We start from the raw sequence: 17,330 nt of genomic DNA, 5'->3' as shown, positions 1-17,330 counted from the left end.
AATGTGTCACTCAATCTCAGGTTTGCAGCTGTTGTTGTAAAGAATCCATTAGTATTAACTTATCTATTCATACACTGCCGACGAAGCAGCGGGACCAACTTGGGGTTAACTTGGGTTTTAGTGGCTGCAGGAGCTGGGGATCAAACCCCCAACCGACTCTACCACTGGGCCACAGCTTCCCCATGTGGGTTTAAGGTCAAAATGTACCGTAATTTTGGAGGTTTGAAAATAAGGTCACCCTCCGTCCGGGGTTTTGATTCATTAATTAATCTTTACATTATCTGCTCTTTGTTTCCTGTTTCGAGTGGTTGCACACACACACACACACACACACACACACACACACACACACACACACACACACACACACACACACACACACACACACACACACACACACACACACACACACACACACACACACACACACACACACACACACACACACACACACACACACGATCTGTTCGTCATCGTTTTTGTGTCTTTTCTGTAGAACACAAAGATTTGTTGTCGTGTCATAAATAAAAAAGCTGACGTGTTGGTGAACTCTGCTCTCCGTGTTCACGCCTGATAAGAACAGCTGTAAACTGATTTAACCAATTAAAGATAAAGACAGACGAGTCTGAAGCACACACACACACACACACACACACACACACACACACACACACACACACACACACACACACACACACACACACACACACACACACACACACACACACACACACACACACACACACACACACACACACACACACACACTAAAGGTAGGAGATAAATGATGGGTAGGAAGCTGGACACATTAGGTGTTAATCAAACCGTCTGTTGGGGAAACAGTGGAGGATTATCTCAGTTTGAATGATGATAAGCTGATGTTTGTCCCAACAGTTATCGTCTCTTCACAGATAGTGAAGAGACTTCTCTGATTAGATTTGTGTCAAAGGATCCTTTCAGCAACACATTTCAACATGTTGAACTTTAAATTCAGAGCGCAGACAGACGATAAATGAACGCAGAAAACATCGAGGTTTAAACTCAAACTGAGGCGTCATGAAGTGGAGATTTTTAAAGAAACAGAGATACTTCAGGGATCAGTTAGAGCTGCTGACGAGCGTTTATCCCTTCAGCTGTTATCTGGTCGACGTTGGCCCACTTACAGCTGATCTCTGTGATCATGAGAAGAGATCAGAGGTCCGCAGTCTGTCCCACCACACGCTCCTTTTCACTCCAAAGACGAGTAAAGTCCACTCAAGTTATATGATCCAAAGACTTTCACTGCTTCAACTTTATGTTTGTGACTCGTGAAGATCAACACGTAGAGCGACAGAGACTACTTAAGACCGGCTGCTGTGGGTGTGTGTTCAGTGTGTGTTCAGTGTGTGTTCAGTGTGTGTTCAGTGTGTGGCTCTGAGAGAACCATGTCGTCGTTGTTTCAGGTCTTTGGTAAAAACGGATCTGAAACTCCAGAGCCGGTGAAAGCTCAGGTGGAAGGTGAGGTTCACTTTGATTTACAGTTTTTAATTATTGATCAATCTGCCGGTTTTAAAGTTTGAATGGTGTGTTTATTTATTGATTTTGGATCAGATGCACTGCAAACTTTTCCAGAATGTTTCAACAGTTTGTTCATAACACTCAAAGAAATTAAAGATAAACAGGTTTGTGTTTTTAACCGTCCAGCGCCCTGCCTCTGTCACGCATCTCGCTCTATTTCGAGATTCTTCATAGGGTGGAAAACTCTTGAAAACACCTGATGGTAAAGCTCTAACAATACATTTTAATAAGAATTAATTCATCATTTCTTCTTTCCTAAATATCGTCCGACAGGTCGTTATGTTTATTGTGATTTATTCAAATAGATTTATTGCCCCCCTGAACTGACAGAGGACTGACTCCCCTCGAGAGCCTGGGGCTTCACCTCACCCCCCACCTGCCAGGAAGAACCCTTTGGAGTTACAGAGCCTCGTGAAGTTCCACCCGGCTTTAGCAAAGTTAGTTATTTATGCAAATGTGAAGAGAAGCCTGAGGTGCAGCTTGATGATCGTTGACTCGGACCTACTGCCTGTTTTATCTTTTATTATGCACAACAGATCACCGCCACATTGCAATAACACCACCACACTGCCAACTGTAAGATATTTTGAATGTGTAAAATATTTTGTAACCTTCTCAGTTACTGTGCCGAAAAAAATCAGAAAATAATCAGCAGCTTTTTATGTAACTCTAACCGAGTGTTAATAAAGCTGAAGCTCTTCATGAACACCTCCGAATAATGACGATGATGACGATAGTAACGATGGTTTTGATGCTGAATGGAACTCTAAAGAACAGCTGTAGCACCTGCCTCTGGTCACTTCCTGTCAGCACCTGTGCTCTGTCTCTGATCACTTCCTGTCAGCACCTGTGCTCCGTCTCTGGTCACTTCCTGTCAGCACCTGTGCTCTGTCTCTGGTCACTTCCTGTCAGCACCTGTGCTCTTCCTTTGGTCACTTCCTGTCAGCACCTGTGCGCTTCCTTTGGTCACTTCCTGTCGGCACCTGTGCGCTTCCTTTGGTCATTCCCTGCAGGAACAGATGGCTGACGTCACTCAGGCTTCGTCCATTCATATTTACAGTCCATCATTTGACCTTTAACCTGCAGGCTCCATCCCATCATGGCTGCAGGGCACTCTGCTGAGGAACGGGCCCGGGCTGTTCTCTGTGGGAAACTCTGAGTATAACCACTGGTTTGACGGCTTGTCACTTATCCACAGCTTCACCTTCATTAACGGTGAGAGACGTCACCATGACAACAGTATAATTCACAAAACTATCAAAGTCACTGTCTCTGTTTAAAGTTAAAGTCTGATGTGGTTTCAGGTGAGGTGACTTACAGAAGTAAGTTTCTGAAGAGCAACACGTACAAGAGGAACGTGACGGCAGACAGGATTGTCGTCTCCGAGTTTGGAACGATGATCTACCCAGATCCCTGCAAGAACATATTTTCCAGGTACAGTCCCCCCAGAGCGTGGAGAGATCAGATTCAGTCTGAGAAGGACAAGCTGAGCTGAATTAAGACCATCAACGAAGACACCAAGAGAAGCAAAGGAGTCAATCTAGGAAAACTTACAGTCCATCAAGGGGGTGAAGAGATGGTTTGAGTCCATCAAGGGGGTGAAGAGATGGTTTGAGTCCATCAAGGGGGTGAAGAGATGGTTTGAGTCCATCAAGGGGGTGAAGAGATGGTTTGAGTCCATCAAGGCAGTGAAGAGATGGTTTGAGTCCATCAAGGCAGTGAAGAGATGATTTGAGTCCATCAAGGGGGTGAAGAGATGGTTTGAGTCCATCAAGGGATGGTTTGAGTCCATCAAGGGGGTGAAGAGATGGTTTGAGTCCATCAAGGGGGTGAAGAGATGGTTTTAGTCCATCAAGGGGGTGAAGAGATGGTTTGAGTCCATCAAGGGGGTGAAGAGATGGTTTGAGTCCATCAAGGGATGGTTTGAGTCCATCAAGGGGGTGAAGAGATGGTTTGAGTCCATCAAGGGGGTGAAGAGATGGTTTTAGTCCATCAAGGAGGTGAAGAGATGGTTTGAGTCCATCAAGGGGGTGAAGAGATGGTTTTAGTCCATCAAGGAGGTGAAGAGATGGTTTGAGTCCATCAAGGGGGTGAAGAGATGGTTTTAGTCCATCAAGGAGGTGAAGAGATGGTTTGAGTCCATCAAGGGGGTGAAGAGATGGTTTTAGTCCATCAAGGAGGTGAAGAGATGGTTTGAGTCCATCAAGGGGGTGAAGAGATGGTTTTAGTCCATCAAGGAGGTGAAGAGATGGTTTGAGTCCATCAAGGGGGGTGAAGAGATGGTTTTAGTCCATCAAGGGGGTGAAGAGATGGTTTTAGTCCATCAAGGAGGTGAAGAGATGGTTTGAGTCCATCAAGGAGGTGAAGAGATGGTTTTAGTCCATCAAGGGGGTGAAGAGATGGTTTGAGTCCATCAAGGAGGTGAAGAGATGGTTTTAGTCCATCAAGGGGGTGAAGAGATGGTTTGAGTCCATCAAGGAGGTGAAGAGATGGTTTGAGTCCATCAAGGAGGTGAAGAGATGGTTTTAGTCCATCAAGGGGGTGAAGAGATGGTTTGAGTCCATCAAGGCGGTGAAGAGATGGTTTTAGTCCATCAAGGGGGTGAAGAGATGGTTTGAGTCCATCAAGGGGGTGAAGAGATGGTTTTAGTCCATCAAGGGGGTGAAGAGATGGTTTGAGTCCATCAAGGGGGTGAAGAGATGGTTTGAGTCCATCAAGGGATGGTTTGAGTCCATCAAGGGGGTGAAGAGATGGTTTGAGTCCATCAAGGGGGTGAAGAGATGGTTTTAGTCCATCAAGGAGGTGAAGAGATGGTTTGAGTCCATCAAGGGGGTGAAGAGATGGTTTTAGTCCATCAAGGAGGTGAAGAGATGGTTTGAGTCCATCAAGGGGGTGAAGAGATGGTTTTAGTCCATCAAGGAGGTGAAGAGATGGTTTGAGTCCATCAAGGGGGTGAAGAGATGGTTTTAGTCCATCAAGGAGGTGAAGAGATGGTTTGAGTCCATCAAGGGGGGTGAAGAGATGGTTTTAGTCCATCAAGGGGGTGAAGAGATGGTTTTAGTCCATCAAGGAGGTGAAGAGATGGTTTGAGTCCATCAAGGAGGTGAAGAGATGGTTTTAGTCCATCAAGGGGGTGAAGAGATGGTTTGAGTCCATCAAGGAGGTGAAGAGATGGTTTTAGTCCATCAAGGGGGTGAAGAGATGGTTTGAGTCCATCAAGGAGGTGAAGAGATGGTTTGAGTCCATCAAGGAGGTGAAGAGATGGTTTTAGTCCATCAAGGGGGTGAAGAGATGGTTTGAGTCCATCAAGGCGGTGAAGAGATGGTTTTAGTCCATCAAGGGGGTGAAGAGATGGTTTGAGTCCATCAAGGCGGTGAAGAGATGGTTTTAGTCCATCAAGGGGGTGAAGAGATGGTTTGAGTCCATCAAGGGGGTGAAGAGATGGTTTTAGTCCATCAAGGGGGTGAAGAGATGGTTTGAGTCCATCAAGGGGGTGAAGAGATGGTTTGAGTCCATCAAGGAGGGGAAGAGATGGTTATCTTGACGTCTTTATAGACTTAGAATACTCTTTCTGCTCACCAGGGCGTTCACACACCTCTCCAATGTCATCCCTGACTTCACTGACAACAACTTGATTAACATCATCCGCTACGGCCAGGACTACTACGCCTCCTCTGAGGTCAACTACATGAACCAGATCGATCCTGCTACTCTGGAAACCGTTGGCAGGGTAAGTCCATCTCCATCCTCAAAGCCAAAAGAGTTAATCGATACCTTATGAATATACAAACTCATCACTTCCACTTCCAAACTCCAGATTAACTACAGGAACCACATCGCCTTAAACCTTGCCACGGCCCACCCTCACTACGACGACGAGGGCAACACCTACAACATGGGGACCGCCATCATGGGCTTCGGTCGGCCAAAGTACGTCATCTTCAAGGTGCCAGCTGATGCTTCAGGTACATGGACACAGCCAAACCCTTCAGAAACACCAAAGAATGAAGAGCGCACCATCAGTGATAACACCAGCCAATTAAACGAGGCGCTTAGCCGACTACAGGGAGCCAATAAAGTGACTTCAAGTCTTTTACAGTGTAGTCTGTAATTGATTTATGATGCTGCTATCAGAATCATGCTGCGTCAAACTGACCTGATAACGGTAAAAGATTTGGCAGAGCAACAAATTATATCCGTTATCTTTATCAGAGCTTATCATATTTACAGTATCTCAAGAAAAGGAGATAAAGGATTAGGAATAAACAATGCTTGTTAACATGCTCACAATGATCATGCTAACATGACGTGAAACAGGTTTTCTATAAGCATGTTCAGTATTAGCATATTTGCACTCTAATAACGAGCACTAAACAGAAAGTATAACTTTTGCTAATGAAAATGTCTTAATATTTGGAGGTAATTTGCCCTCTGCACCTTTAAGAAAAAGCTAAAGACCCAGCTCTTTCATGAATACCTACTAACTTAATGATGATGGTCTCCATATTATTGATGATGATGATGGTAATGACGATGGTTTTTGTTTGATAACGACGACTTATAAGATGGTTTCTATACTGATTAGAGCTCTCAAGAACTGCCCTCAATGTTGTGCTTTGCCTCTGGTCACTTCCTGTCAGCACCTGTGTGTCCAATCAGACTCAAAGCTGATCGTTTGCTCTTACTCACATTGTTCCCTTTTTTCTAGATCCTTGCTTGTGTTGTTCTTACTCTCTGATGTACGTCGCTTTGGATAAAAGAGTCTGCTAACTGAATTGTAGAATTGTAATTTGTTGTAAACTAAAGTATGGGATGAATAAAAATGTTGACCTAGGTGGCGCTAAGTGAAAAGTCTGAGGGATGTATCCACATTTTCACCAATTCTCATTGCAATTCTTCAAATAGCCTCTGAAATATTTTATTTGCCCAGTACGGAACTAAAAGGCGTCACAAAAATTTAAGATCTGATGATAACAATGGAATCCATTTTTGTTTCAGATAAAGAGCAGAACAAGCCAGCGCTGAGGAAAGTCCAGCAGGTCGCTTCGATTCCGTTTCGTTCCACTCTCTTCCCCAGCTACTTCCACAGCTTCGGGATGACTGAAAACTACATCGTGTTCGTGGAGCAGCCCTTCAAACTGGACATCCCGAGACTGGCCACCGCGTACTTCAGAGGGGTCAACTGGGGGAGCTGCCTCAAATACGACAAGAACGACACGGTACGTTCCCCTGCGCTCACTCTCGTGAGGAAAATGAGATCGATGCCGTGACGGTCGTTTCTCTCCTTCCCAGACCTTATTCCACGTCGTCAACAGAAAGACAGGAAAGGCCGTGTCCACTCGTTTCTATGGCGACGCCTTTGTGGTTTTCCACCACATCAACGCGTACGAAGACGACGGTCACGTTGTGTTTGACCTGATCACCTACAAGGACAGTAACCTGTACGACATGTTCTACATCCAGAACATGAGGCAGTCTGCCGAGAACTTCGTCGAGGGTAACAAGAAATTCAGCCCGCCAATCTGCAAGAGGTTCGTGCTGCCGCTCAACGTCCAGCAGGTAAGCGGGTTCAACCAACAGACTCCAACTTCCTTTATTTAAAACTCCATCTGAAGAGTTTTGGTTTATGTGGTTTTTCCAGGATTCTCCCAGAAGAACAAACTTGGTGACTCTGAAGGACACGACGGCTAAGGCAGTGGTTCAGGACAACGGCTCCGTCTACTGCCAGCCTGACACTCTGTTTGAAGGTGAATTATCTCCACTGAATGTTTGATTCAAACTGTGTTTACTCTTCCTGACCTGAAGTCTCTGAATCCTCCTCAGGTCTCGAGCTGCCCGGGATCAACTATAAGTTCAACACCAAGAGTTACAGATACTTCTACGGCTCCAGGGTGGAGTTTTCTCCTCATCCCAACAAGGTTAGAAACATCAGACATGATCTTTAAATCTGCTCCAGCTGTCATTGGTAGTGGAACATGAAGTGTAGAGGATCCTGCTGACTGCAGTGATGGTTCAAATGTACATCTAGCGCAAGCAGAGGAATTAAATCTTTGGTTTTCACAGATCGCCAAGTTTGACATCTTCACCAGGACACACACTCTGTGGCAGCAGGAGAACTGCTTCCCTTCAGAGCCTGTGTTTGTGGCGTCTCCTGGAGCCGTTGAGGAGGACGATGGTGAGCTCGCTGCAACAACTTCATCGCTAAGTTTAGCCTCACAGCTCAGAGACAGGAACCCGTCCTGCTGTGAAGGATAACGTCCTCCCTGTTTTTTGTTCTCTTCTTGCAGGGGTGATTTTAACGTCCGTCATCTCTCCAGATCCAAAGATCTCTCCGTTCATGCTCGTGCTCAACGCCAAAACCATGGAGGAGATTGCCAGAGCCTCCATCCCCGCCAGCGTCCACATGGACCTGCACGGATATTTCATCCCCGGCTAAAAAAACCTTATGAGAAGAACTCAAATTACTCTCTAAAAGAAGCAGTGTAACTTTGTATCTTTTAAAATGGGTACCACAGTCCAAATTGAAAACATCATCGAGAGCTGTCTCTAACCCCCCCCCCCCCCCCTCCTCCTCCTCTCTAGAGTCGCTGCTCATGCAGGTCACCATGTGGTGGACTCTGAAGCTTCAGTGTTTATCCAGCTCTGCATGGGTCAGTTGGGGTGTCTTAAAAGCGCCTACCTTCTCTGGTCCAAACAAATCCAGAGCATTCAGGAGCAGAATCTAAAGTTAGAAGGAGGACATACTGGCTGCTGCATTGTTGTCAGAGAAGCCAGCACTTCAACATAGCATGTTTCCTTAATGATCAGAGAGTAAGATACATTTATCATCTCACTCTCTACACATCTTATTGGACCTTTCAAGTTTTCTATTTGTATGCACTTACAGACTTATTTGAATAAGTTTTGGTTGAAATCTTCCTCCTTGATCCTGAGAGGATGAACCCCAAAGATTGAACCTGACACCACATAAAAAACCCATTTTGTTTGTTGTTAATAAAAAATATGTTATTTATGAAGCACTTTTCATGTTTTTTGTCAAGAATCAGTCAGCTTTTTAATAATTAATTAAACACTGCCAGCTCTGGGACTCCAGGTCCCCTGCAGGAACAGATGGGTGGTATCACTCAGGCTTCATAACATTATATTTACAGTTTGTTTCAAACTCTGTTCCTACATGAAGTGGCACGAGGGGAACGCAGACACCTCACCCAGAAGTGGGAGACCGGTGCACCTCTCTGGAGCCAGACCTCGGGGGGAGCCAGACCTCGGGGGGAGCCAGACCTCGGGGGGAGCCTGGTGGCTGGGTTTTCCTCCATGGGGCCCAGTCGGGTTCAACCTTGAACCTGGAACCGCGACCCGGCCCTGGATAAGCAGAAGATAATGAATTCACCCATTCAACTTTCATTTTGCAAAAAAGATCCATAAGAATCATCAGTAGAAGTCGGTATAGAGATCCATCAAACCCGCTCTTCATTCAGTTAAAGTTGTTGAAATTTCATGAATTAGTTGATTACAGTATTCTACAAGTTATGTTTAAAGCAAATCAGAAAACGTTGCCAAAAAACATCCAAAACAGATTTGAAAAAAGGGAAAGCCGTTATAATTTAAAAGGAACAGAGATCTTTAATAAACTGAGATTCAGAACCAAATTGAGTGAACGATGTTTTACTGTGAAAGGAATCTCAACAGAGAAACTAAAGAATCAAAATCAAACATGATATTTAAAAGAAAAATTAAAGCCAGTTAGTTGAATAAATATGTGGAAATATGTCAGTGAGATACTGTTTTGTTTCGTGATACTATAATAAAAATGTATTGTGATATACTTTGTGTATAATGAATTGGTAAGGAGGACTAACAAGGGGGCTGCCAGTGGCTGTGTTTGCCTGCAGCCAATTTAATTTAATTTTAATTGTTTTTGAACGAAGTGTTTCGTTTTGTTTTAATTAATGTTTTGTGAAAGTGGGGCAGATATTATAAGATTAGTCTTCTTTCTGCTCCTCTTCATTCAAAATTTGAGATTTTCTGTTTGTTTGAATTAAATACATGTGTACAAATTATTATTATTTTTTAATCCTTTTTTGCTTTAAATGACTTGAAACACTCAATAATTAAAACACACAAACTCTTGTTGTTTCTGTGCTCACCATGGACGAACATATTGAGTAAAACTACAAATGTTTTTGCTACAGATTTGATTTGTTTTGTGGTGATTTATAAATGCCTTTACCCATCATTAGTTTGGAAAGTTCAGGAAACTACGACAGACTCTGTGTTAATAATCCATTTCTGATCAGATGTTTATGGAGCTTATGAAGCCTCCAAAGATTGTCTTCTTTATATTTAACTAAAGCTTTCAAAAGTACATCTTCACTTTTCACAAATAGCAGCCAACACGAAGATTAAAGGCATTTATTTAGAGATATAAAGATGTTACAGCAGTGGTGTCCAAACTCCAAAATAGTCGTGTTAGAATCGCTTGCGGGCCACAGGTTTTGTTTTTTAAAATATAGTTTTAAAAATAGTAAAGCTTTGTAGATCAGAATCAAAAGGCTCACTAAAGAAACCCTTTAATAAAAGAAATCAAATATTTTGATTTCTGTGTTCTACTTTATTTGTTTTCTTCTCAGATCCTGTAACGTGGTTCATGTTTTTAGAAAAGCTTTCTGCATTTAGCTCAGGTCATTAAATGGTTAAACAACAGTCTGCTTGTTTGAAAAAACTGTGCATACGCTTTTTTTCATAGTTTACAAAAAAATGTGGAAAATAGTAAAAGCTGTAGATTTAAAAAAACAACAACATACATGTTACTGAACATTTTCTATTTTAGGAATATTGTTCAGCGCTTGTTAACATGAAAAAGAAGAAGATAATGTGCCAATCTTAATCAAAATCTTCTGATTCTTCATTTGAAGTCACGGGCCGCAAAAAAATCCCCTCAAGGGCCGCAAATGACCCTCGGGCCGCACTTTGGACACCCCTGCGTTAGACTCTGGGATGAACTTTAAGGTTGTGTTCAAGTGTTGTTCTTTATTTAAAACACGAGCTGAATTTAAGCTCACAACACGACTATACAGTGATTTAAAATAAGTTTTGAATCCACAAAGTCTCTGAACCCGAAAGAACAGACAAATAAAAACAAATAAAAACAAATAAAAACAAATAAAAACAAATAAAACAGATAAAAACAGAACTTACTGTGTCGGCTCTGTGGTGATAAACTCCGAGTCTCTGAGTCTCTTTCACGTTTTCTGTCCCGCTGAGGAGCTCAGAGTTTATTCAGTCACTATCCGGGAATAATTCTGATCCCGGATGATTTTATGTTTAAAGTTCAGGGAAACATTTTAATTTCTGTTGTTAGCTTACTCAGCTAATGTGAACGTTGCCATCTTTGTTTTTTGACCTGTTGATTAATCAGAAGCTGTACCTGAGATCACCTGACATGTAAGGGCCAATCAGAAGCCAAGGTCGGAATGAAGCTGACTTCAAAGCCTATTTTCAGAACAGAAATACAATTTTTTGAACTTTTAAATTAATTTGATGTTTTAACACATTTTTTGTAAAATATTTTGCACTAAATCATTTTTTTTTCTGGAGTAGATAAATTATAAATTAGGATTGTAAAACAATAAACAACTCATCATTAAATATTTCACCAAAAAGCATCCAAACAATGAATATCAAATTCACAGCAGCTGTGAAAATGTTTGTGTGGATTCTGGCGCCACCCAGTGGACGAGTAATGTAGTGCAGTTTTCTAATACGCTCCACGAGCAGAAACGTGCTCAAACTAGGATCAATATTGGAGATGCTTTTGAAAAATGGAGAGAGGTTAGAACACAGAAAGGTTTACAGACCCATGCAGAGCTGGATAAACACTGAAGCTTCAGAGTCCACCACATGGTGACCTGAGTGACAAACGTGTTAAAACCTTCAGGTGTTTAAAGACGACATCATCAGCCTGCACGTTTCGTCAGAATCATGGGAATTTATTACATCAGCAGTTGCAGCAAAAACAGTTTAAAATCTTCCAGAGGTCACCTCCTCGTTTAAACCTCCACCCTGCGCCGTCCAACATGGCCGACAAACCGCAACGCTGAGTCAGCTCGTTAAAGTCTTTAAAGTCGACCTCATCGCCGGCGCCGTCTCAATGATTTGGTGGTTTTATGAAAAGAAAATATATTCCTCCTTCAGCTCTGTTTCTGTGCAGTACAATCCCACAATGCACCTGGTGTGACTGAATACCTGTCGACTTCGTTAAGCTCGTCAGTCTGGGGAGGAAAGGGGGCGGAGCCTGTGACGCAAATCAGCAGCCACAAATCAGAGAGCAGAGAAGAAGAAAGTAACACAACGTTGATGCAATAGAACAGGCACGTTGGAATACTGAGTGTCCGTATGAGTGTGTGTGTGTGTATATGAGTGTGTTTGCGTCTGTGTGTGTGTGTGTGTGTGCTCTAAACTATCACTGTTTACAACAGTGGAAAAAACAGTTCGTTTCTCACAGAAAAACACATTTTTTTTTTAGGTTGATTTTTTTCCCATTTCATTTTCTTCCTCATGATGCTATCTGAGGGAAGAAGTGTGTGTGTGTGTGTGTGTGTGTGTGTGTGTGTGTGTGTGTGTGTGTGTGTGTGTGTGTGTGTGTGTAATCCGTGTGTGTGTTTCTGGTCCCTCAGATGATCTCGAAGGTCTTCTTCAGCTCCATGATGAGTTGCCAGTCAGGTTTGGACATCTCGTCTCTGAACCAGTTCTTCAGAGCGTCGATGGACGCCCGCGTGATCTGAAACACACAAACACACAGCGTGAAGCTAAAGACAAAAACATCTCAATTAAAGCTGAAAGGTCACATATTCTCCTCCTCTTCTTCCATGTAAATAAGTGTCAGAGCTCCTCAAAACATGTGTGTGAAGTTTCTTGTTCTAAATCCACTCTGATCCTGTATTTGATCATGTCTATAAACCCCTCTATTTCAGCCCTGCTCAGAACAGGCTGTTTCTGTGTCTGTACCTTTAAATATGTAAATGAGCTGTGTCTGACCACGCCCCCTCTCTGGAAGGGCTTGGGTGTCTCGGTGCTTTCTCGCTCCATGTCCTATTGTTTATGGTGAGAAGGCAGACTCAGAGGGCAGAACAAACACCTAGCTGTGGGAGTGTCACCCACCTGGGGGAGGGGCTACTGCCCTTTGTGATGTCATGAAGGGAAAATCTCCAAACGGCCTACACACTAACTAAATAAGTGGGAGGAGTCTTGCATGTCAGTATTTAGAACAGAGGCTGTTTCTCCTCATCTTCTGAAGTCTTCACTTCACCTGTGGGCGTGTCCTTTGGGCGTGTCCTTACCTTGGTGACGATGATGTCGGTGGCTTCAAAATGTCGGCCGTACATTTTGGGCGATTCTCCGGGAATGGGCTCGATCTTGATGCAGATCTCCTGGCCTTTTTTGGCGCTGTCGACGGATTTATGATTCATCTCGATGCTGGTGACGATGCCGATGTCCACGAACTGAAACAAAAACAAAAGAAAGTTAAAGGCTTACTGAGCAACTTTCAGATTTTAAAAAACGCTCTCTTTCGAGCTCACACACTTCCCCCGCCTTCCTCGCCATGTTTCACCAGATGGGACAGCTGCGATCAAGTCTCTCTCTTCCAACGCCACTCTGTTTTAACGCACCTACAAACAGCATCCCTGAGTGGGCGGGGCCAACACTCTTCCCCTACGTGGCAGCTTAGCGAACAGTTAGAGAGGGCGGAGTTCAGGTGAAAGAGGAAACATGTTTGAGCCTCTGAGAGAAACAAGCTGGAGGAAGCTCCGCCCCCTCAGTGTGACCACAGAGCTCAGAACAACAAACCCAGAAGGAGTCTGACGTCACTGTCTTTTTAAGAAGTCTCAGAGGGGAAACACAAACGGTGTGTTGTGATGGTGTCTCACCCCTTTACTGGGGACGCAGAGTGGCGTTCCTTGCCGCAGGACGCCGGCCTCGACCGACACGCCCATCACGATGGGATCTCTGGAGTTGAAGATGAACTGAGGAAGAACTCGCAGCTTGGCGGGGAACACGGCTATATGTCTGAAAACACAGAAGAAGAAACAGTTGAATTTTTTACCCACTTCCTGATAAAACGGACAGAAACGTGGCGTCCGCAGGAAGGTCACTCGTACTTATACTCGTCCTGTTTGGCCTTCTTGTAGTCCTCTCTGTATTTGGTGAATGCGTCGAACAGATGGTAGATGATCTCAGCCCAGAAGATCCGAACTCCCAGACTGTCGGCCATCTCCTGACTCTCTCTCTCCACCTTCACGTCAAACGCTAAAATCACTGCGTACCTGCAAACAAATTAAAAAACAAACACGTCGTTAACGAGCCTCAAAGAACTGAGGTCAAAGGTCAGAGGTCATTTAGATCTGAACGAGACGTACTGAGGGTCGTGTTCCAACATCGCAGACGCCTTCATGACGTCCTTCTTGTGAACCGGGCCGATGTTAATACCTGCGTACTGAAAAAAAAACCCCACAAAGACAGAGAGAGGTCAACCGTTGGTTTTTGCGCCTGCTTCCTGTTGATTTTCAAAATAAAAGTCCAAACAGGCACTCACAGGGACTTTAGATGTGCGGAGGAACTCGAGCAGAGCCTCCAGGGATCCCAGCGTGGACGCCTGGACGTAAACGCCTTTCTCCTCCAACTTGATGCAGCTCAGAGTCTGTTTGAGCTCTCGTATCAGTTCATCCTGAAAAACACATAAACCAGGACTGTCAGTCAACTGGGGGTCTCCAGAACCAGGACTGTCAGTCAACCGGGGGTCTCAAGAACCAGGACTGTCAGTCAACTGGGGGTCTCCAGAACCAGGACTGTCAGTCAACTGGGGGTCTCAAGAACCAGGACTGTCAGTCAACTGGGGGTCTCTTAAACCAGGACTGTCAGTCAACTGGGGGTCTCTTAAACCAGGACTGTCAGTCAACTGGGGGTCTCAAGAACCAGGACTGTCAGTCAACTGGGGGTCTCTTAAACCAGGACTGTCAGTCAACTGGGGGTCTCTTAAACCAGGACTGTCAGTCAACTGGGGGTCTCAAGAACCAGGACTGTCAGTCAACTGGGGGTCTCAAGAACCAGGACTGTCAGTCAACTGGGGGTCTCACACACACACTCTGTGTGTGTGTGTGTGTGTGTGTTACCCTCAGAACGGGGATCTCGTCATCCTGGTGGGCCACCAGCAGAGGGAGCCCCGCCAGCGTCTTCTCCAGGTCTTTCCCCAGAATCTTGACCCCCTGAGACGTCGACACCTCCTTGTGCTTCTCGTACTGACTCTGCAAACATCAACAGATTCTCGTCTTTGTTTTTGAACTTTACCGTTCAGAACATGTTTCAGATTGTTTGTTTGTTTGTTGTTTACCTTCACTCTGAGCTCCTTCAGAGGAGGAGGCAGCAGCAGACCTCTGATCTGCGTCACAATTGGTCCCTCCACCCCCGGGACGATGATGGTCTCTCCCTCCCGCAGGGTGCCGTTAATGAGGATGACGTCTATCGTGGTTCCCATCCCGGGGAGCGCTTTCACCTGGACGCACACACGACCGATCAGGTTTATCTACCCAGACTGAGGAGCGGGAATACAAACTACAAAACTAAAATCTTACCTCCATGACCTGAGCTCGCAGCTCGTCACAGTGTGCTAGCCGGCGTGCTAACATGGTCTGCGTGAGCTCGACCAATAGGGCGATGAGGTTTCCCATGCCGTCGCCGCTGTGGGCCGAGGTCGGAACCAACGAGACGAACGTCCGGGGGTCTTTGTTCTCGTAGAACAGGGCGGCGTTCAGACCCTGAGGAAGGATGAATGTTAAAACACGATTAGTGGGGTTCCTCAGGGCTCCATGCTGGATCCACTATTTTTTATTTATATTGATTAATAACATTTTAATAACATAATTAAGCTAACATGGGATAAACACGATTAGTGGGGTTCCTCAGGGCTCCACGCTGGATCCACTATTTTTTATTTATATTGATTAATAACGTTTTAATAACATAATTAAGTTAACATGGGATAAACACGATTAGTGGGGTTCCTCAGGGCTCAATGCTGGATCCACTATTTTTTATTTATATTGATTAATAACATCTATCAACATTTTGTATTTTATTTTTATTTTTTTAAATCTATTTTTTGTACATTCTTAATTTTTATATTTAAATTGTACTGTGTTCACTTTCTGTTTACAATCTTTGCTCTTGGCTGCTGTAACACTGTAAATTTCCCCATTGTGGGATAAATAAAGGATTATCTTATCTTATCATTCAGCTAACAAAGTTTTTCTTTGAAGATGATACAACATGAGAGAGAGCTGCTGTGATTGGTTAATAAGTGATGATGTAATGATGTACCTGCTGAGCGAACTCCACAATGACCGCCTTTGCTCTCTCGTCGAACTCGTCCTTGGTGTTCTTCTTCTGCTTCTTCAGCGTGGCCACGACGTCGGTCTCCGGACTCTTCTTCCAGTCATACAGACGGTCGATCTGACGACAGAAACATCAACACGGTCAGAAAACAAGAGAAGAAGAAGACGAAGACGTGCCCCGGGAGAGAGGAGGGACCGACCTTGTTGAGGGCAACGATAAAGGGACACTTCTTCTCCTTTAGCAGGTTGATGGACTCGATGGTCTGAGGCTCCAGACCGTGCATGATGTCGACCACCAGGATGGCGATGTCGCACAGAGAGCTGCCTCTGTTCCTCAGATTACTGAAGAAGAAGACGGCAGCTGAGGACCAGAATAAACCAACGACTGTATACAGGAAGTGGATGGAGCCATTCTGTGTGTGTGTGTGTGTGTGTGTGTGTGTGTGTGTGTGTGTGTGTGTGTGTGTGTGTGTGTGTGTGTGTGTGTGTGTGTGTGTGTGTGTGTGTGTGTGTTACCTGAAGGACTCGTGACCTGGTGTGTCGATGATCAGCATGCCGGGGATCCTCAGGTTTTCCTTTTCAAACTGCAAATCAGTATTTTGATTATTACGAGCAGTCCAACCCTCCAACATAAACACAATACATGTGTGTGTCTGAGCGTGTGTGTGTCTGAGCGTGTGTGTGTGTCTGAGCGTGTGTGTGGGTCTGAGTGTGTGTGTCTGAGCGTGTGTGTGTCTGAGCGTGCGTGTGTCTGAGTGTGTGTGGGTCTGTCATACATTTTTAACCATCTTCGTCTGATCCTCGATCGTCTCTTTGGGTACGTTTGTGGCTCCGATCTGCTGAGTGATTCCTCCAGCCTCACCGTCCTGAACATGAGTGTGTCTCAGCTACACAGAGACAGAGACAGAGACAGAGACACAGACACACACACACAAACACACACACACAGAGAGAGAGTCAGTTGGTAAGCTTTATATAACAGATTTGATAAACATCAGTAAAGTTACCTTGTCGAGGATCTTTGTTTTTCCCGTGTCGACGTGTCCGAGCACACAGACCACCGGAGATCTCAGAGTGTCCACATCTGTGTTTTTTATGTTCTCTGCCCTGCGTTTCTATGGAAACACAAAGACGTTCAGTCAGAGACGGGAGAAAAAAAAGAGGTGAGCTCCCACTCCTCCCCTATTTCTGTAAACCTTCTCCTCGTTTGTCTCTCCCTCTCTCTCCCTGTAACGCCTCACAGGGCGGTCTACAGGGCGGTCTACAGAGGCCTTCCTACCTCTCTCTCTCTTCCTGCTTCCCTCCCTCCTTTATACTTCTTATCTCACTCCTCCTCTCTCACCTCCTCCTCTCTCACCTCTAACCTCCTCCTCTCTCACCTCTAAC

At 44.6% G+C, this 17,330-nt stretch overlaps 2 protein-coding genes across 2 annotated transcripts; one reads left to right on the top strand and one right to left on the bottom strand.

The window, feature by feature from the left end:
- The first annotated feature begins 1,283 nt into the window (after positions 1 to 1,283).
- Positions 1,284 to 9,382, top strand: bco1l (beta-carotene oxygenase 1, like). The gene is made up of 11 exons (XM_020659695.3): positions 1,284 to 1,497; positions 2,644 to 2,772; positions 2,862 to 2,991; positions 5,140 to 5,287; positions 5,375 to 5,522; positions 6,556 to 6,776; positions 6,850 to 7,116; positions 7,199 to 7,304; positions 7,381 to 7,475; positions 7,621 to 7,732; positions 7,845 to 9,382. Exons 1-11 carry the CDS (start codon positions 1,425 to 1,427, stop codon positions 7,991 to 7,993), a joined length of 1,578 nt encoding a protein of 525 aa, XP_020515351.2. The 5' UTR covers positions 1,284 to 1,424; the 3' UTR covers positions 7,994 to 9,382.
- A 2,143-nt stretch (positions 9,383 to 11,525) lies between these two features.
- On the bottom strand, positions 11,526 to 17,099 carry LOC110004139 (eukaryotic translation initiation factor 5B). The gene is made up of 14 exons (XM_065951885.1): positions 16,952 to 17,099; positions 16,721 to 16,831; positions 16,461 to 16,528; positions 16,145 to 16,286; positions 15,931 to 16,062; positions 15,186 to 15,368; positions 14,945 to 15,106; positions 14,727 to 14,858; positions 14,150 to 14,281; positions 13,974 to 14,050; positions 13,716 to 13,880; positions 13,485 to 13,623; positions 12,897 to 13,058; positions 11,526 to 12,337 (listed from the first exon to the last, which is right to left on the bottom strand). Exons 2-14 carry the CDS (start codon positions 16,730 to 16,732, stop codon positions 12,230 to 12,232), a joined length of 1,614 nt encoding a protein of 537 aa, XP_065807957.1. The 5' UTR covers positions 16,733 to 16,831; positions 16,952 to 17,099; the 3' UTR covers positions 11,526 to 12,229.
- Positions 17,100 to 17,330: the final 231 nt, after the last annotated feature.

The sequence above is a fragment of the Labrus bergylta genome, chromosome 24, assembly GCF_963930695.1.
Source record: "Labrus bergylta chromosome 24, fLabBer1.1, whole genome shotgun sequence".
NCBI lineage: Eukaryota > Metazoa > Chordata > Actinopteri > Labriformes > Labridae > Labrus > Labrus bergylta.
Note: the sequence above shows the minus strand (reverse complement) of the source record. Positions and strands in the feature narration are given on the sequence as shown.